Genomic DNA, 20,763 nt, shown 5'->3' with positions numbered 1-20,763 from the left:
GTGAAGCTTTTGTCTGTTCATTAGTCTCCTCAGCTGCACTGTTCTTCTTTCAGTCATTTCAAACGGTGCAGCTTCCAGACATCTTAATTGCATTGCAGAGGTTTTGTCAGAGACTTGTCTGATATGTAGCTGGTGCGGTAACAGGTTGATGACAAAATGTAGAAATTAAATTATTATTTTTTTTGATAGGCTGCAGGTGGAAAATATGTAATTTGACTGATATTGCAAATGGTTCATGATACTGTAGAGAATAATAATTTTTCCATCATTATTCTCATTTTCATTTCATGGTGCGATTTGACTGCGGCCTCTATCAAAAATTGGGCAACCAAAGAATAGAGAAAGTATTTCTAAGTGCTCACAGATGTGGTTTCTGTGACTTTTTGAGCGTAAAGAATAAATCAATGACGCACTCCACTTAACATTCCTCAATGAGCCTGCTGTTTTTTGTCATCCCCCTTTTGCCCTGGTTGAGTTTTGGGCTGTTTATCTGTGGTTTGTTTCTCATAAAGCCTCCATTCTTTCCCCTCCCTGGTCATTTTTTATGCATGGACCCTGTCCAACAATGCTAATGAGAATTCTGGGTACAAATCACATGTAATCACACGTCAAATAGCTTATTGATGTTCCACGTCAGAGCAGGAAAATTCACGCTGACCCCCATAGCTGTAATTCTCAACATAATTTAGATTTCAACATGTTTTGTGTGTGTTACAAATGAGCCCTTGATTATCCAGCAATAACAACATTCAGACTGAATAGGAGCAGCAGATCTAACGCATCGTTCCTCTCATTTATTTACATAATTTATCCTAATTTAATCTGTCTGTTTAATCTTTCTGCACTGAGCCAAGTAAAAGACTACTGGTATTTTTGTGTAGTCGAGACATAGGAAATATACAATCGAGTTGGTATTTTCTGTGATCCCCATGTTGCCAGGGTGTGTTGTTTATAGGCAACATATGTAAATTTAGAAGTAATTTCTGTTTTAAAACTGCCACTGCATTATGGTGGTTTGATTTTGAAGTTTGAAGGGACAATGCATCATTTAAAGCAGCTGTTATATTTAAGTTGATATCGTCTTACTCAGTCGTCTTGTGTTTTCGTAGTCTCTGAGGTGGTGCAGACCTTACAGCTGTGTACAGATAGAGACCAGTCAGATGTGGTGGGAGACCTGTCTGTCTGCCTGGATGGCATGACCGTGGACCCCGAGATGTTCGCCACAGCCGAGGCCAACCATCACAGTGAGTCACGGAAGAGCCACAAGCTGAACAGAGTTTACATCAAAAGCCTGTTTGAATATTTTCAAGTTTGTGTTTATTTGTCAACTGTAAGAAATAACAGTTATTACAAAGGTTATTTCACTCCACTTGGCTCGTTACAAATTCCAAAAAAACGTGAAATGAGCAAATCTGTATCATATCGTAGTCGCTTGAAGTTCAAGGGTGTGGAAAAATCAAGCAAGACTATCCAATTTCTGCTTCATTTATGTTATGTTTTTACTTCAGGTACATCGAATGGGGACTCTCAACCCAATGGGGATCATGTCATAAGGTAGGGGTGCTAATTGCAGCATTACATTTAGGGATGGGACAATAATCATTTTTATTGCGGATCCTGACAAAAAATTCCCACAATAATTTAACCACAGTTGTTTATTATTATTTTAATTTTGATAATTGTGACATGGATAGAAGTATTAGTATTTTGGGGGGGGTTATTTATCTCCTTCCTCTTCACAGGCACAGTCGAGACAGCTCCCCAGCTGTGGACAGCGTAGAGCACAAGTCTTCTCCCAGTGGCCGGAGGTCAGCGAACAACACAGGGTCTCCTTCACTATCATCAGGGGGCTCCAGGCCTCTTCGACCACCTAGGCCCTCCAGACCTCCTCCTCCAACCCCACGCAGACCCACCTCTTCACCAGGTCAGACATTTACTGAAGCAAGGTCCCATTCTCATCCGATCTGTTCTAGACACTTTTCAACTAAGAGTTGGAGGGAAACAAAGGTCAAGTGCTCTTCTTCCTGCACTGACTGTGTACTCTGTCACAATCTAATCAGTGTCAAACATTTACCTTAAGGCTTTATTTGGGTTGGGCCGACGCTCGACTCACACACACTTTGAATGACATTTTTTGTTTTACCAGTTTACTTTGATATGCCTTATATACATACAAGGCAATACTGAGGAACAGCACAAATAATGAGTCTGAAGTGTGTCAATGGTTTCGTCTGTAAGGGAAAAATGGTCTTTCTTTACATCTACTAGATTTCCTTTGCCAACTGAAGCTGCAAAGCCAGCCCACCTTAATAAACAATAATCAGGGTTCCCACGCATCCTGGAAAACCTGGATCCAATTGACCTATTTTTTTCAGTCATGGAAAGCACATTTAATATGATAGAAAAAGGAAAATCTCCTGGAAACATCAAGTCAACATTCTCCATTTTCCTTTAGCTGAGAATGAACTACAGGCTATCGATCAGAGATCCTCAAAGCAGATAACATTATCATCTGAAGTGGCTTTGGTTATGTTCAGGATCATATTAATGTTCAAATGGTAGTTTATGGATGAGAGTATTTTGAATATGCTGCTGTTGGTTTTGTTGTGGGAACGCTGTGAACACAACCCCAAGTCACGTCTCATGGTTTTACATGCAGTTTAGATGACATAACAGGTTTTAGCCAGATCATAATTATGTGTTCATGTTGTGCCTGTTGAGAGAGTTGGATAAGTTCATGGGAAGCGCAGCATCACATTCAGAAATACTTTAATAATCCCAGTGGGACAAAATGTGGTCAAAATAAGGAATGTTAGCCCAACTTTGAGTCAGACGCTTGCTAAATACTGGCTTTTAAAATATAAAAATAATATGCAATGTGCAGAAATGTTGTCCCAAAGATGTATATTAATGTAATGAATATATATATATATAGCTAGATAGATAGACAGATCATCGCTAAAAAATGTCATAAAAAATGATGTTGAGAAAAGAGATTATTTGTTTTGTGTCATACTCATATTAATCATTTATTTGTAATTGTTGTGAGTCTGAGGATCTAACAGTTCACTCTGTGATGTCTTCTTCTTTCCTCAGCATCTTCCAGCAACGGCTCTGCACCAGCTGATGGCAGTGATGGTCAGTCAGGCTCTGATACACCAGTGCGAACACCGGCCTCAGGATCCTCATCAGCTCCAGAATCAAGTCCGTCAGCAGGCTCAGACAGGAACTCCACGCCGGCCCCCAGCTGTGGAGCTGCAGCAACCAGACAGCCAACCAGTAGCATCAGCCCTGCCGTCACTCCAAGGGTCCCCGCTGTCAGCGCTGGACCGTTGCCCCCTGGGTTAGCCCTCTTTTTGCAACATTTGCTGAAGAACTGAGGGAGCTCTGGGAAATAACTGGATTAAAGAATAATCCAAATAACATATTTGATACAAATATAATTTATGCAAGTTTGTTATCCAAATGGAGTTACCGGAATTATTTGATCTCTCAATGTCACACTTAGCAAAAGTAGTATTACAGCGTTGCATAATGAATTGCGAACAAGAACAAACACAAGAGTGCAAGTTGCAAAAACTTCAACAGAAAGTTCAAGAGGAAAAAAAAAGCATTAATCACTCAGGATTAGTGTGTAGCAAGGAAATTGGGTCATCAAGTAGAGTCTAACAAACTGGGATAACATTTACACCACCCCAACAATAAGGATTGTAGGATTAATGGTTGGTTTTCTTCTCTGAAAAGCACAAGGTATCTAAAAAAAAACACCACCTATGGGAGCAGACAAGTGACAAATGTGAGGGTAGATAAATGTTTCAGACTAATAGCATATCATTATCAATAGAAAAGGATGACGTGTTACCCTTTTTGTCTTTAGAAAACAAGAACAGATGTGTCTGAACATCGAACATTATTCACCCCGTCATTATCTTCATCTTTTTCTCGCTCTTTAGTTTCATTCAGACTATAATCCTTAAATACCCCTTTCTCAGCCGTTAAAGCGTCATTGTGACAACATCATGACCTTCACTGGCTATTTGTTGCTCCTGTAGTGGGATGACTCATGTTTTAAATCCATAGATAACCTTAATGTCTGGGGCCGTGCACCGTTACCTAACATCCTCAATTTTATTGCGGTTGTTTTGTCTAGGTGGGAGCAGAGGGTGGATCAGAACGGCAGGTTGTATTTTGTCGATCACGTGGAAAAGAGAACAACGTGGGAACGCCCGGAACCACTGCCCCCTGGGTAAAAACTCCTTTCCTTTTGATCTTTCTTTTCTTAGATACAGACAGTGCTTTTGTATAATGTTTATTGGATTTTATTTATAGAATAGGATCCATTTGTAGATCAAATAAGAAGGACTCTCCATCTTTAAAGATATGGGTATATTATACTGGCTCATGCCCTGTTTTAAGATCCTGATTATGCCATTTATATGAACTTACAGAAGGTGTTGTCCACTGTTCCTCCTCACTTGGACATTTCCTCACACATATGATCTAGCAGGCAGTTTTAATAGCCACGTCCATCATCAAAATTCAGACTGACAGCATTGTTTTGGTTGTATCTTGTGCTCTACTTCTGTGAGATGTTTCACAGGTATGAGGGTGATGGTTTCATGCTCTCAGTTGGTGGCTGTGACGTGCAAAAGAAATCGTGCAATGCACAAACAGAGCATTGAACTAATAAACATAGATGGTTTCTAAGGGTTCAAGGTTATTTTTGAGTACCCAACGGTACATTTGCTGTGCAGACAAGACACTCGGCATTCCAGGATTATGACATGGCATCACAGAACTACAAAAGAAATTAAAACAAGTATTATCACAGTATCAAAAATAAAATAATCTAGAGTAAAAACTCCCAAGAAAGTCCTGAAAAAGTGATTCTACACACGCATCCACTCACTCAATGGCTAAATGGGTGAAGGGCATCTCCTTGTGCAAACTGTTTTGTGCAATAGCTGCGGGTACAAATGTGTTTCTATATGATTTTATTCTCCACCTAGTGGCTACAAACAGGCAGCCGGCCGGACAAGGAGCTGGAATTCCCCATTTAAGGGATGGGAAGAGTGAATAATAGTGCTCACCTTACGCTGCAGTCGAGGAGTAAAGAACTGAGTTGAGGCTCACCTATAAGCTTAATAGCCATCTTGACACTTGGGTTAAGATAATTTCAGTTTTCAGAGTCGGGTTACCAAACCATGACACGAGAAAAGCCAAGATCAATTCAATAAAAGCCTGATAAAGGAGCGGCATCATGTTCTTATCAATGTGAAAACAGGTTTTTTGAGACAAAACAACTGCTGATGTGCCCTTTTACACACTGCCTGACCGACTGCCAACAGCCTGGTCTTGAATGATGTCTTCTGAAATCACTGATCATATTAGATTTTGTCTTGGATATGTTTAGTTCCAAGAAAGATTCCAGTTGACAAATTCATCAGTGACTGGGCCGTGGCTGGCCTCATTGTCATGTAGCAGACTCACAATGACTGAATCCTCTCATGCCTACTTTGGCCCGTGTTGCCATTCTTAGTAGGGTTTTTTAGTTTTGAGATTCTACACTACACGCAATTAGGGTAGCACGATAATTCAATATGATACTTATCGACTTTCAGTGAAATCGTATTGTGATAAAATCATGTATTGAGGTGTCATTATACACAATAAGTTGTCTAAATTGATAAACTTCTCTGGAAAATGTTGTCTGAAATACCTGAAGGGAACCATTTTTGAAAATTGCAGTTTTGGTTTTATAATCAAAACCGTCATATGACACAGTAGTGCGTCCAGATCTATAATGTCAAAATGATATAAAAATGTCAATCCTGTATATGTTCTATCAGAATGTCACAAAAACTGCGGCTAAACTGCGTTACAGCATTATTTCTGTCATTTGGATGGCGGTTTACATTCTGATCCTTGCCATTATGTTTATTTGCACTAAAGTTAAAAAAGTATATATAATTGCGATACAAAACGAGAATTTGGCGATATCACTCAGCCTTGCCCACGATGCATTTTTGGGAGAAACATTGAATGCCGAATGATTTGTTTTCAATAAAACACCACAGGGCATAACTGCCTTTAAAAACATTATCCTATAATAATTTGCAATCCTGTGCCTGTCCTCTCTTTCCAGCTCATTGATCATTTACTTTATTCTTGAGCCGTGAGGCATTTACTTATCCAACCTTATTCCACTCCTCAATTTCAACTGCTGATGTGGATCCTGTTATTTGTTTATCATCATCTTGCTTTGCTAAACGCCATTATGATCGAATATCATCATCATCATTCATCATTCATCTTCAACCGCTTGTCCCTGTTGGGGTCGCGGGGGCTGGAGCCAATCCCAGCTGACCTCGGGCGTGAGGCGGGGTCCACCCTGCACAGGACGCCAGTCTATCACAGGGCACATAGAGACGTACAGAGACAGACAAGCATTCACACCTACGGGGAATAATTCTCTGTTACTTCAAGTAGATCAGCTACCTAAACATTATGTAAGGTGTTGTTGTTGTTTTTTGTGTGTTTTGTTTATTTACATTAGCTTGCATAGATTCAGGAAGTGACAATACACATTCTGTTTAAGACACTTGATGAGAAAAAGGGTTGGGGGATACATAAGATTTTTTCTTCTTCCCACTCCCTTTCAGGCACAAATTGCATTCAAATGTTGCCGTTTTCTTTGCAAATGCTATTGTAGTGAATGCTGCCTGAAATAAATGAATGAATGAATGAATGTGCACTGTATTTTAACCATTCTTGTCTTCCTTAATGTTTTTTTTCTGCCCCTTTCTTGACACGGCTGGTTATCAAATATTTGATTGAGAAAATGTAGATTCTCAAACTCCAGTAACAATATGTATTTGGATTCTTTGGTCTTGTGTTTTTAGCCAGTACTCACTCCTTACTTTCTCACACCGTCTTTCCTCATTTCATTTGTCTTTAGCTGGGAGCGTCGTGTCGACCAGATGGGGCGGGTCTACTTTGTCGATCACATGACGCGAACCACCACGTGGCAGCGTCCCACGATGGAAACAGTGCGTAACTACGAGCAGTGGCAGCACCAGCGCAGCCAGCTACAGGGAGCCATGCAGCAGTTCAACCAGAGGTTCATATTCGGGGTGAGACTTCCTCTTTGTAATGTGATACCGTGGGGTGATGGGGGTGTTACTAAACAGGAATATGGGGACTGCTATTGCACACAGCCTTCTGGATGTCCTGTGGTGAAACAAGTGCGTCACCTGCTGATATTTTAATACGTTTACTGGTATCACTGCACGCTGTAACCCAGTTACTGGTAATAGAACAAGGATATAGTTCAGTTAGACTCTTTACAGAGGCTACAGTAACGTGTTTAGGTTTGTGAAATTACTTTAAATGACAAACTGATTGATCTAGCTTAAAGATGTTCTTTGGTTCAAGCTGGTATTTGTCTTTAAATCTGACTTCTCCCTCATGATATGTCCTATAACCGAAGTCACTCCATTCGTTTGTTTGTGCTTCACATCACAAAACACTATAGTTTTCCTTAAGGTGCTTTTTTTCATTTCTATGAATGTTTCTGATTCTCTGCTGTGAAGCTACAGGAGCAGGTCTCAGCCACTCAGAATAAGGAGTTTGATCCTCTCGGGCCTCTGCCACATGGATGGGGTAAGATCTTCACGGCTTTTCACTTTAACCGGCAACAGTAAACATTCACCAGTTATTTCCCAGTTGAGACTTTTTATTTTTACATTATTATTCCAATGTGCTTGTGTGTGTCAAAGGACATTACGTTTCCTTTTAGAACTTTATCAAGAAGAGTGATGTTTTATTAAAGATAAGTAGCTTTCAACAATGAGTTCCAACACCTGTGTAACTCAGAGTTGGAGCTGAATACTTTTTCGATGAGGTGGCCCACAACACACTTCTGTAATCACCCCCGGGATCTTACACATTCCCACGTAAATCAGGGTGTCCAAGATGGTTAAATATAATACTTCAATACTGTGAAGATGGGAACTTGCATGTATGTGTACTCAGCAGGAAAGCCATATCTTGCATGTCTTCCTATGCATCAGAAACAAGCAAACAAACCACAAAACACTTCATTGCTCTTGAGACCAACAATTCTGCAGATTTTCTGCATGTATTGCTTTATCTGGCTATCTAATCCGACTATTACACAATGTAATCATCCTCTCTGGGGCCTTTTGGCTGATACTGGACCTTGATCTACTTCAGGGATTGCTCACCGGCCCCTATAGCTGTTTGTGTCCCAGCCTCCTGATATTTGCCATGGGACTCATTTGTAGAGCTGAATATCATTCTGTACGTTTGCATCCTTATTTATAGTTATGGCAGACACGTTTACTTAATACAGTATTAATACAACATACAATGCAGGAGAATGTACCTTACAAATTAAGTAGTTGGTGACATGTCTCACTTCAATGCATGAATGCATTTTATACAGAAAGGGGATGATTTTGTGACTTGGTTTAAGGACATAGATTAAGTTTACTACAGGTGGCCTGGTTGACATTAGAACCTCTATTTTCTCTCAAATTTTTTAATTTCAAGGACCCTAAATTGCTTTTTTATGAGTGCAATAATCAACTTACTGTGTTTTGTTGTTGTTATTGTCTTTTCAGAGAAGAGAACAGACACAAATGGCAGAGTTTATTTTGTACATCACCCTACGCGTGCAACACAGTGGGAGGACCCACGAACACAAGGGTTAGTTTGCATATTCCACCGCTGTCCTTTAAGACAACCTCCACATCATAGAGAATGACAGTATGCTGCATTTAGCACGGTACCTGTATATGGCATACTTTGTCATTTTAGGTTCTCCCGAAACAGTCCATCACTAAATGTTGATCTTATCTCTGTTTTTTTAGGTTGCTAAATGATAAGCCACTTCCAGAGGGCTGGGAGATGAGGTTCACTGTAGACGGTATTCCCTACTTCGTAGACCACAACAGGAGAACGACCACCTACATCGACCCTCGCACTGGAAAATCCTCACTGTACGTCCTCTAACATTTTGTTTGCTGCTTCCTTAACATCTTGAGTCTTGAGAATCAAACAACACTATTACTTTGTTACTTAGAGGCATCAAGTAATCTGCCATCTTTGTTGGCCTTTGTTCAATAACGAGCAGATATTAAGAAAACATAACTTACCACTTTCTAGCACAGCTTACAAGTTCCAATCACTGGTATTTGGAAATACCAGACACGTGCAAGTAAGCTAATTAGCAATCTCTTAACCCATCAGCTATCGGTCTTTCAACAATTTAGCCTCTGGGGGAACGGCTAATATTTATATTTATATGAGCCAACAACCGTACCTCCTCAGTGCACTGTCTTTGATTAGCAGCACAAGACGCGGGAATGTTGTTCGACTTGAGAGACGACGTTTCTATAAAACCAAGGCTGTCACGATACCAGAATTTTAAACTTCAATACTACTTTAAATAAAACAGTAACAATCCTTGGCTCACAAAATAGTATTTAAAAAAAAAAAATTACACCCTGCACACAGTGCTGGTACAGAGAACATCACTGAACCCCATCCAACACACAGTTGATTTTCTTCCCCGCTACTTAATATTTGCATCTTTGGATTGAAATTTTTGTTTGATAATATTGATTTTGTATCTCGTATTGTTTTGAAACACTTTGTATTGATAAGTATTGAAGTATAGCTACTTTGGACATAACTATAAAAGCTGATTGGTTCTGAGATTGCATTTCAGCCAACGTGTTCAGCCTCTTTTGCTCTCCAGCCGGGCTGTTTACATGCATGCAACCAAAACCCACTAAGTGATTTGTAAATACTACTCAGACTACAAACAACAACAGAAAGAATCCCAAACATTTTTTAATAAATAATTATTTTCCCATTTCCTACAGGTTCTGCATTCATAGGCAGATACCTGCTTTAAGAGATTAGCTAAAAAGAGCAGATTATTGTTTTAATCACTCTTAAGGGTTTTAGGCATCAAACCGGAGTAACAAATGACTTCTCATAGCACCATAATGGTTTTTTTCCAACACGTTTCCCTGCTTTCAGAGGATATTCTAGGGAAAACTATGAAATCACTAACAGGTCAAACCAGATTAAGACAGTTTAGAGGAAGTGGGTGTTATTGAATAACTGGGATGATTAATTATTATTCTCGTGGCTTCTTTGTCACTATAATACCGCGGATTAATTTTGCCGGAGGTGACTGCACTTCTGCCAGAAGAAAACCACAGAGTGTTTCTACCATAATGTTATGAATTCACTCTTAAAAGCTGGCTAAAGAAAAATATTTACTTAATGCTAATAAGGATGTATTTTATTTTATCAACCAAAAGTATTTCACCTGTATTAGCTTGTATTTGACACTGTTTATGAACATAAAGCACCAGGTAGTTGTGTTTTTACGCAGATCTTCAGCTAAATAATTAAGTCACTGTCTCTATTTTTAGACCTTGTGACGTATTTTCCTGAAATGACTAATGGGTCACCTAGTCTCATGCTTTCCTTCTCTCTCTCAAAGATGTTTCACCTCGGTTGAGTCATCATAATAACTTCTTGGCAGAACATGAGAATAGTCACTTTGCTTCGGTCCCAGTGGTGGAAAAACCAGTTTGGTGAATGGGAATAAGTGACAATATGAACTGAAAAGAGTGGTAACATACTGGCCAAATAACATGTGTACAGCCTTGCAAAGTCTTGTGTATAATAATAATAATTAATATTATTAGACAGATAGACACAGACAGACATACTTATAATTATTATTATAGTACATTAATATGCTTCAAGGTATAAAAACATATTAAGAGTCTTATCTGTGCTTCTCTCCCTTCACAGTGAAAACGGACCTCAGATCACTTACGTTCGAGACTTCAAAGCCAAAGTGCAGTACTTCAGATTCTGGTGCCAGGTAAGAGTTGTAAAAGTATGGTTTGACAGGATATTTATTTATTTATTTGTTTATTTCGGGCATGTCAGTTAGATACATCATCACACATTATCTTGGTTTACAAATCACATATAGGTAACACTTAATTTAAGTTCTCTTTGAGTGCAATTTCTTTCCCAGCTGTATCATTTAGAAATAGTACCATAAGCATCAGTAGACTACTTCATAGATCTTTTTTAGTATTGCAGTGTATCGGCCCCTTTGCAACAAATGTTAATCAAACCTCTAAAACCGGAGTTGTTTGACAACCATATAAACGCAGAATCTTGCGTAAAGAAAGTGGTCCATTTCTGTTTTCTCAGATTACTTAACATTGTCAGAATCAAAACCGTTTATCTTTACAAGATCTTGATTTTTTTTTCTTATTCATGCCTCCGTTTTGTTCTGACTTACAACTCCCTGCTCAGTATCTCAGCTGGTCCATTATGCAGTTGTCAGACTGTTAACCAACACACAACGACGGTTACACATTACACCGTTGTTGTCCAATCTACATTGATTTTAACTGACTTAAATACATACAAAAATATGACATGGCCTGGCACCGCCTTTATAGAATAGAATTACTTTAATGATCCCAGACTGGGGAATTATTTAAATTATTATTTATATCTTGTAACCGTTGCATACTCTAGTCCAGGAGCAATCACTGAGGTGTAATGACCAAAGGCCTTCTGGCTGTCCTAAAAACCAGGTTCAAACCAAGGGTGACTTTTTATCTGTGGCTCCCCCTCTCTGGAACGGCCCTCCCCGAGTCCTGGAAAAAACAGTAGTTGAAAGTTTAATAAGGTTTTTAAAAACTCACCTGTTCCGTAAGCACTTTGTCCAATAAAGTGTGTTTTTACCTTTTGTGCAGTTTTATTGACATATTGTTTTGTTTGTTTAATGTTCTTTTTAACTTTATTCAGCACCTCCTATCTCTGGTTACAAGTTTACTTACGTATAAGTATTATTATTATTATTATTATTATTACTTAGTTTTTTAGAGGACCTATATTTAGCGGCTGGATATTATTTTTGCAGGTAATTTTAAGTCTTGACATTTTTGGCACACGAGGGCCCAGTCCTGTCCCATTATGGTGCCTATACACTGTGTAATTACAACATGTGTTGTGTCATGTCACAGCTGAAAGAACATTTGACAACTACACGCTGCTGACATTTTCCCTTATCTTCAGCAACTGTCGATGCCTCAACACATCAAGATCACCGTAACCAGAAAAACCCTGTTTGAGGACTCCTTCCAGCAGGTAAAGTGGCCCCAGACATGTGGAGCTTACTGAACTCTGGGAAGATTTGCTTTTACACTTATACTATTGCTTTGTTTCGTATTGAGAAGATGTACCTCACCTACTGTATGTATATACCTCCTAACAAATTCAATAACGCAAATTTAAGGTCAAGTTCAGTGTTTCCCCCAGGTTTACAGCGTTGGGTGGGGGGATGACAATGTACAATGACAGAACAATTAAAGGAATCACAGTTTTCATGTGTTTCCAACGCACTGTAGCAGGTTGCCTGAATGTTCTTTTGTTAGCGTGCCAGTCAGTGTTTAATCAGGCAATTTAATGGTTAGGTTCGTATTGAAAGGTCAGTCCCCGCATGGATAAATGTATCAGTGTTAAAAGGGGTTTAAAATCACCAGACAGAAGGATCACAATTAAACAAGTAATAATCAGAGCCACAATGCAAACTCTGTTTAAATCGGTGTATTGCACAATGAGCTACACTCAGCATCAGAAAAAGTCTTTTAATAATTGTCCAAAATAATGTTCTCCAACAGAAACAGTCCGAAGTTAAAACAAAAATAACATAATCAAACACAATTTTAATGTCTGTCATACTGATGCAGTTACTTGGACATTTGACTGAAGCAACGATAGAGGGACATGTATTTTTGTGACATATATTTATACATATTAAGTTACAAAATTCCAAAGTTATTTACTTTGAAATGATGAGTTAAATGTTTTCAGTAAGTGACGGCCTTTTGCAGGATAAATTAGGTGCTCAGTATAAAATGCTGTGGCGATTGTTTTTAATGTTTTGAAAACAGCAACAGTGTACTTGAGCAGTTGAAAACAAGTGTAATATGTTTAAAGTTTCTGTTTAATACAGTGACCACACCCCCTATCTAACATGTCTCTGTTTTAGATCATGAGCTTCAACGCTCAAGATCTACGAAGGAGACTATGGATCATCTTCCCTGGAGAAGAAGGCCTCGACTACGGAGGCGTCGCCAGGTCAGTTAGAAAATGGCTCAGCATAAATGATTGTAAATGTATGCTCAAACCTAGCGAGGGAAATGTGTCTACTTGTCAAAGTTGTCTACTTGGCTATGTGGCGGCACCCTTTTCTCAGGTCTGTGCTCTCTTCTCTTCCAGGGAGTGGTTCTTCCTGTTGTCCCATGAAGTTTTGAACCCCATGTACTGCCTGTTTGAATACGCGGGTAAAGATAACTACTGTCTCCAGATCAACCCTGCCTCCTACATCAACCCCGACCACCTCAAGTATTTCAAGTTCATAGGACGCTTCATTGCCATGGTTAGTCTTTCTTTTTTTATTGCTTGTGTTTATATGAATTCATATGGCAAGCAAGGTAATTGTGAGAGTAGGAAGACACATTAATTCACTTATTTTGCTTATAACACAGATACATGCAACCATACACTGAATTCCAGTAAAAAACAACGTTCACACAACCCTAGTACAGAGAACAACAATTGAGCAGTTGTCGTTTTTTGTTTGTGCGTGTCCCTCAGGCTCTTTTCCATGGCAAGTTCATCGACACTGGTTTCTCACTGCCATTTTACAAGCGCATCCTGAACAAGCCATTGGCCCTCAAAGACCTGGAGTCGATAGACCCAGAGTTTTACAACTCCCTCATATGGATCAAGTGAGTACACAGAGCCACGTGGACAGCAGCTTGAGAGAGGTGGTAGTCTACTTCCACAGTAGGATAAATAATATAGACCGTTTTTATTCACGGTTCAAGAGTCATGTATTGTCATTGTAGGTCTGTGAATGTTCTCATTTGTCCAGGTCATCGTTATCCCCAAAGCAATTTCAGTCAAAAGCAACTTGACTTTGTTATTTGTCTAGGAAAGTGAAACGTCATCCTAGACAAATAACCAAGTCCAGTTGCTTTTGACTGAAATTGCTTTGGGGATGTTGTCATTGTACAATTGTATCGTCCGATACGCTCAGCCTAGGTATCGCTTTCGTATTGGATTGGAAAAAACTTGATCAGTGCATCTCTACAGTCTTGTAACAGTCGTGCTGTAATTGTCCGTGCTGCCCTTTAGGGATAACAACATCGAGGAGTGCGGGCTGGAGATGTTCTTCTCTGTTGACAAAGAGATCCTGGGGGAAATCTCCACCCATGAGCTGAAACCAGATGGAGGAGACCTCCTGGTCACCGAGGAGAACAAGGAGGAGTACATCAGGTGGATTATTGATAACGCTTTAGTCATTTTCATTCAGCCTATTGGATTCAGTATATTATAATTCATATCACGTTGGTTCCTCCGGCTCATTAGGCTAGACTGTAGGTGTAAGCGCACACACACTCATAGTGCATCTCAGTTTTACTGTCGTTTTTGAGTTTGATGAGATGAAATGTAATATCTGTCTCCCCCTGCAGGCTGGTAGCAGAGTGGAGGCTGTCAAGAGGGGTGGAAGAGCAGACGCAAGCTTTCTTTGAAGGCTTCAACGAGGTCCTCCCTCAGCAGTACCTGCAGTACTTTGATGCCAAAGAGCTTGAGGTATTGATGAACTGGAAAATCTTATCATTTACGTGAAACATGACGTGCTTTTATGCACACAATACACCTGTCTGAAATCTGTGCTGCAAATTAAATGTGTGTTGTAGAAAGATGAGCTGATCTTGATTATTAAATTGAATATTTTAATATTAATAACTTGTTTCCCTTTTACAGGTTATGCTGTGTGGTATGCAGGAGATCGACCTTGCGGACTGGCAAAGAAACACCATCTATAGACACTACGCTCGAAGCAGCAAACAGATCATCTGGTTCTGGCAGGTCCGTGTACAACAGCAGCAGTCGCCTATTATACCTTTTTACTGTACCGTACAGAGATGTTAAGGAAATGAGAAATACAGGTTTAATCACTTAACAAGTCCACACTCAACAAGTGTGTTGCGAGCCATAATATTTCATGCTCTCCTTTTTGAGTGGTATTATGTTTTGAAATCATTGCAAAAAGTAAATCTATCAGTTACTTATGCACTGACTGACTGACTGCTCCTCTCACAAATTTAAGAAAATATGGCGACATTTTTTGGACCTTGCTAAAAGTGGACTGAGGTGCGTTCGTGGGCACATCACATTTAGTCCTCTATTTATGATGCTGTTTATACTATAGATCATTTATGTACCGGTATGTATAATTGTATACTTTCTGGTGACATGCATTGTCATGACATTTGTCCTGCAGTTCATAAAGGAGATGGACAACGAGAAGAGGATGAGGCTGCTGCAGTTTGTCACTGGGACCTGTCGCCTGCCTGTGGGAGGCTTCGCCGACCTTATGGGTAATAATTACATCAATATTTAACCATTTAGGTTGGCGTTTCATTACAAATGAAGATGAAATATGCATCTTGACTGATGTTTGGATATCGTTCCAAGCCTGATTCACAGTCTTGTTTGGTTTTGATTTTCTGTAAACACATTCTTTGTGTATGTCTGTCTGCCTGTCTTCTATCTATTTAGTACTGTAACTGTAACATACATGCACTTTGTTTGGATACTTAAGACAGTAATATTGTTCAGCTTTAATAACATAGCAGATAATGAGTTAGAAATTTACATAGGGCCCCAAGCTTTTTCTTGAATTGGTTCTTAGAAAGGTCCTAAGAAAAGTCTATGAATATAACATGTTCTTAAAAAACAACATTGTTTGTACCTCTGCTCTTATAATAATGATCCCATTATCCTTGTAAAGTCTGTGCCAGGGGCAATCACGCTAAAGCCTGGCTTGGATCCTCTGGGCATAGTGTGACCCTTAGATCTGATAATGTTTCTTTGTAACTGTCATACTGGCTCCCGTTAGGGTTCCTCACAGGTGATGCCGTGTTAAATTAACCATGATCATTCTAGACTGACCCACGCTTCACTTTACAGGAAGCAACGGTCCCCAGAAGTTCTGTATTGAGAAGGTGGGAAAAGAAAACTGGCTGCCCAGAAGTCACACGTGGTGAGTTCATGCAAACTACGCCAGGACCTACAGCAGATTGACTCTGTGTGGATCAAACCCCTTAAGTTGACATTTTTAACTAAGCTTTGGCCCAACCAAGCCTGTTTGTAGCAGTTCAGGTAGGTTAAGCTGACAAGTTTCCTGTTATAGTTTGGTTTGGTTAGTTGTTAGAGGTGGCAACATAATCACATCCTGCTAAAGTACAAGAAAATACCTTATAACACAAGGATGTATGAGGAGAATGTACTACTTCATGGGGCTTGCATGATGCTCATTCAGCTATTTCTAAAAGAGGTCTAACCTTGAATAAACAAGAGAATGAGCCCAATGCCAAACTGAAATACTTATTTTTTATTCCACTTTCCCAGCTTCAACAGACTGGACTTGCCGCCCTACAAGAGCTACGAGCAACTGAAGGAGAAGCTGATGTTTGCCATCGAGGAGACAGAAGGCTTCGGACAGGAGTGAGAGTCACCAGGAGACGTTTTAGTAGTGCGCGCAGGAGTCTGAAGGAATAAAGACCACCAGTGTTCAAATCAGGGAGCCCCCTTCAGAAAAAAAAAGCGGGTGTTTCATGTGTTTCTGCTCATGCATGCATGCACACACCTGTACGGTTCTCCTACGGGTGTGTGTGAGAGACTGTCGCCCGCATGCTGTTGCAAAGAAGCCAGGATTTTGCATCTACCTTGTTCGCCTCGCTCGCCGCAGGCCTCTCTCAATGCTTAAATTGGTACGTGGAAATTTTGTTTGCTTTTTAAACCAAAACACAGAAGCTGCTCCGGTCTCTCTGAACGTGCAGCAAATTATGCATGGGATCCTGAAAACTCACCCTCCATGACTTCTGTTTAATGGGACTGCAGTAGTTTTCCCTCCCCAAATGTGATCATGGTAACAGGCAGGGTGACGAAATAACCGCGAGGGTCACAGGTTCTAACAGAAGAGTCTCATCTAGGTGTCCTTGACTACCCGATTACTTTTTATTCATTCGCTCTGCATTAAAGCATCTGGTCATTTTCAAAGTGTTAATTTAAACGAAAGTTAAGGGTGCGTGAAACAGGGTTAAGTTTCACCAAAGGGCAAGCTTTGTTGTTTTAAGTTTGTTTGTTGCATCCCACTTTTAGCATCATCCACAAAAGTATCAATCCCCATCCTCTCGTCAAATCTCTCCCCCTCTCTGGTCATGACTAAAGTAGATCTTTTTTTTTTTTAAAGTTATATTTTAAAGTTAGACGATAGCTGTTCCAGAGTGGCTTTATAGAGTGCCCCAAATTAACGCTTAAATAATAGACAATCTTGGGGTTGCAAAAAGATTAGTGCGTCATGCTTCCATATAAGTAACAAGAGAGAGAGACCATTTGGTGTTCCTGCTTCCTTAGTATTTGATCTGTGAATCACTTAATGTTTGTGAAAAGTGTTGTAGCCTCCATTATTTATAGTGGTGGGAAATGTGCGGGACTTCAGCAGAACCGACACTGACCCTAGTTTTATAGGGTGGGGGTTGGGACATCTGGAATTATTCTGGGAGTGTTTTCTAAGTTATTCATCTTAATATCAGCTTCAGAGACATTTTACACCGTACTTGTTTTAATTCATGGTGTGGTCTTGTTAAAAACCAGATCCTGAAGTTATCCATCAGTGGATAAAGTAAGTATTTTAAGATATTTATGTGTTGAGTACTCGAGATGTACTTGACTTGGAGGTATACTAAGCAGCATTTCCCCCTCCAACAAACGTGTACTCCCTCTCAATAATCACTTATGTCACACTCAAAGTGTGTGGTGGTGTTTGTATTTGCAGAGACCCTCTGCTTGGATTTTTTTGATTTTTTTTCTCTTGGTTTGCTGTGTTTGGATGTTGGGGTGTGTCCCGTTCACATCTTTATTTTAAAGATTATATTTTTAAAGCCTTTTATTAGATAGGACAGACAGGAAATTGGGTGAGAGAGAGAGGGGGGGACATGCAGCAGGGCCTCTTTACATGGGGCGACGGCTCTAGCCGCTGTGGCTCTAACCACAGTGCGACCGGCCGACCCCCGTTCACATCATTTTGTGTTAGTGCTGCCTCTGTTTCACACACACACACACACACACACACACACACACACGGATGAAGCTCATTGACACAAAATCTGGCAATGCAGCACGTTCCTGCTGGGGGGTGCAGAGGTGTGTGTGTGTGTTTGTGCTTTAGTAGGAAACTGCCAACGGCTTATTTCCAGCGTGGCTTCCTGTCTTCATTTGGTCTCTCTGGGTCTTTGGGCCAACTTTGAACGCTGTGTGTTAATAAGCACCACACGACAATGCTGCTTAGTATACTTTGATGTGTTACAACTTTAAAAAGTTCAAAACACCAAATACAAATAAGTCAAACCAAATCATTTTTTTAACTTTATTAATGGATTGGATTTAATGTTTTGATTTTAAGTAAAATCGTTAATGACATTTTGAATGCATACTGCAAACTCCAAAAGAAAGTGCACGTAGCTCCTCATACACATGTAGCATTTTTAGGTCAGTGATAGTTTCCTTATTTTAACTCCGCAGCCAATCACAAACGGGGAAAATAGTTCCAATTCTTTAGAAATGTAATTTTAAAACTTTTGTATTCCTTTTTACGCTCACAGGAACATTTGGCCACTTCATAGCATTCACAACTCTTCTGTCATTTAGTCTTACGTAGATACTGCTTCAAAACGAATGTCTGAAACACTGACATTTTACAGGTGGCTATGTTTTACATTTTTAAGATGTGTTCAAGATGTGATTTCAGGTAAAGATTCTTACTGTGGTGTTGATTATGGATTCCAAAAACAGCCAGTTTTATGCGCGCAAAGAAACCTCCTGATGTGTTACCAATGTGGAATCCAACATTGAGTATGTGAAGAAACGGTCTTTGTTTAAGAACTGCAAACACCTGTTTGGTTCATGTCACACAACATCTGATCATTAAAAGTGTTTAAAAAGATGATTTTTTTAAAGGAAAAAAAGCAGCGGCCGATCATTTTGGAGTGCCCTTTTGACTTAGTTAAAGGTAGAGTCAGATTGTAATTCAATACACTTACTGTCAGTGAATATCTCCTCACTGTCCACTGGCTGTTTGTTCCATGTGCGCTGAAAAAGAATCTAGTGTTCATACACAGCTCTATAAATTGGAAACAACCAAGGATTGGACCGAACACTTTAAAGATATATAGATAGATAGATAAATAAAAGATATAGGTGTAAAGATTGGATTGCTCTGCAGGAGCACTGGCAGGAGGGGTGTGTTTGTTTGAGTTTTGAGAGTTGAGTTCAAATATCAACTATCTTTTTACCAGAATGGCAGACTCCACCTTTTAATTACGCACTGAAAAGACAAGTGTGGTTACTGAGGGACACTGGATTCCGGTGATGTTGGTCTGACAAAGCACAGCAAAAAAAAATCCCTCTTTCTTTTCTTCAGCGTGTGGGGCATCCAGTCCTGGTTGTCCCTAACTCCAGGCTCTTTGTTTCCACATGCGTGTTGAGATGGTTGCTGTTAGCGTTCAGGTAGCCTTGTTTCCACCCCCAGGCTTTAGGTACCCTTGATGCCAGCAGAGAAAGTTTATGGCCCGACTAATAGTCTGGACTCGGGCTCTGGTCAGACCCTGCTGTGGAGAAGTAACAGACCAAGGGGAGTTTTAAGTTCTTTTGAAGAAACTGCACCAGTGTGGAAAAGTTCCTAGGACTTGACGGCCTGTTTCAGTGGCTAACCGCTGTGACTTCAGCTGGGATAACAACTACTGAGACAAAGTCAGTGTAATATAACGAATGTATTATGAAAAGTTGATTGGTTGCCTATTAACATCTTTGCCTCAGATTGATGCAGGGTGTTGTTTTAATCTTGTCCTGGGGTGGATCACGTTAAAATCCCAGGGACATAGCAGTTAAGCAAATATGTGAATATTATAATTCAACGCTCTTTTTTTTTTTCTGTTGTTCTCCAGAATCCGTGTACAACTAAACCACTGTCACTCTCCTGTATATGAAAACAAGTTGTAAATGGTGTCAATAACAAATTTTCTTTTGTAAAAGAGAGGTTTTAATAAGAGGTTTATGGTAACACTATTTTCTTTTCCCTGTTTAATTGCTGGTGTACATGAAATATGTGTAATATAGAAATTGTCACCTTAATAAATTAAATTAAAAAAAAGGGCTTGTTCTTTGATAAATGAAAGAATCAATGCAAATACATTAATTCATTCATCTTCAACCGCTTATCCCGGCGGGGCTGGTGCCGATCCCAGCTGACATCGGGCGTGAGGGGGGGTTGCACCCTGGACAGGACGCCAGTCTATCACAGGGCACATAGAGACGATCATAGACAGACAACCATTCACATCTACGGGCAATTTCAGAGTCATCAATTAACCTAACACCTGCACGTCTTTGGACTGTGGGAGGAAACCGGAGAACCCGGAGAAAACCCACGCAGACATGGGGAGAACATGCAAACTCCACACAGAAAGGCCCAGGCCGGGATGCGAACCTGGAACCTTCTCGCTGTGAGGCGAGAGTGCTAACCACTATTCTCTTAATTATTCCCTTTTTAGC

General features: G+C 39.9%; 1 protein-coding gene across 2 annotated transcripts in view; it reads left to right on the top strand.

Moving 5' to 3' along the window:
• Window positions 1–20,346, top strand: part of itchb (itchy E3 ubiquitin protein ligase b) — a 29,171-nt gene extending 8,825 nt beyond the window's left edge. The window contains exons 5-24 of one of the 2 annotated variants that reach the window (XM_083920064.1): window positions 1,110–1,244; window positions 1,509–1,554; window positions 1,743–1,924; window positions 3,097–3,343; window positions 4,151–4,246; window positions 6,959–7,133; window positions 7,599–7,662; window positions 8,646–8,730; window positions 8,895–9,023; window positions 10,861–10,933; window positions 12,151–12,222; window positions 13,127–13,215; window positions 13,357–13,516; window positions 13,735–13,868; window positions 14,278–14,418; window positions 14,616–14,736; window positions 14,911–15,015; window positions 15,431–15,527; window positions 16,120–16,192; window positions 16,561–20,346. In XM_083920064.1, the coding sequence (XP_083776190.1) occupies window positions 1,110–1,244; window positions 1,509–1,554; window positions 1,743–1,924; window positions 3,097–3,343; window positions 4,151–4,246; window positions 6,959–7,133; window positions 7,599–7,662; window positions 8,646–8,730; window positions 8,895–9,023; window positions 10,861–10,933; window positions 12,151–12,222; window positions 13,127–13,215; window positions 13,357–13,516; window positions 13,735–13,868; window positions 14,278–14,418; window positions 14,616–14,736; window positions 14,911–15,015; window positions 15,431–15,527; window positions 16,120–16,192; window positions 16,561–16,660 (2,324 nt within the window). In that variant the 3' untranslated portion in view covers window positions 16,661–20,346. Of the gene's footprint in view, window positions 1–1,109; window positions 1,245–1,508; window positions 1,555–1,742; window positions 1,925–3,096; window positions 3,344–4,150; window positions 4,247–6,958; window positions 7,134–7,592; window positions 7,663–8,645; window positions 8,731–8,894; window positions 9,024–10,860; window positions 10,934–12,150; window positions 12,223–13,126; window positions 13,216–13,356; window positions 13,517–13,734; window positions 13,869–14,277; window positions 14,419–14,615; window positions 14,737–14,910; window positions 15,016–15,430; window positions 15,528–16,119; window positions 16,193–16,560 lie in introns of both variants that reach the window. The other variant, XM_083920063.1, reaches the window with a different exon arrangement.
• Window positions 20,347–20,763: the final 417 nt, after the last annotated feature.

The sequence above is a fragment of the Echiichthys vipera genome, assembly GCF_963691815.1.
Source record: "Echiichthys vipera genome assembly, chromosome: 9".
NCBI classification, from domain to species: Eukaryota; Metazoa; Chordata; class Actinopteri; order Perciformes; family Trachinidae; genus Echiichthys; species Echiichthys vipera.
This window is presented reverse-complemented; position numbering and strand designations above follow the sequence as displayed.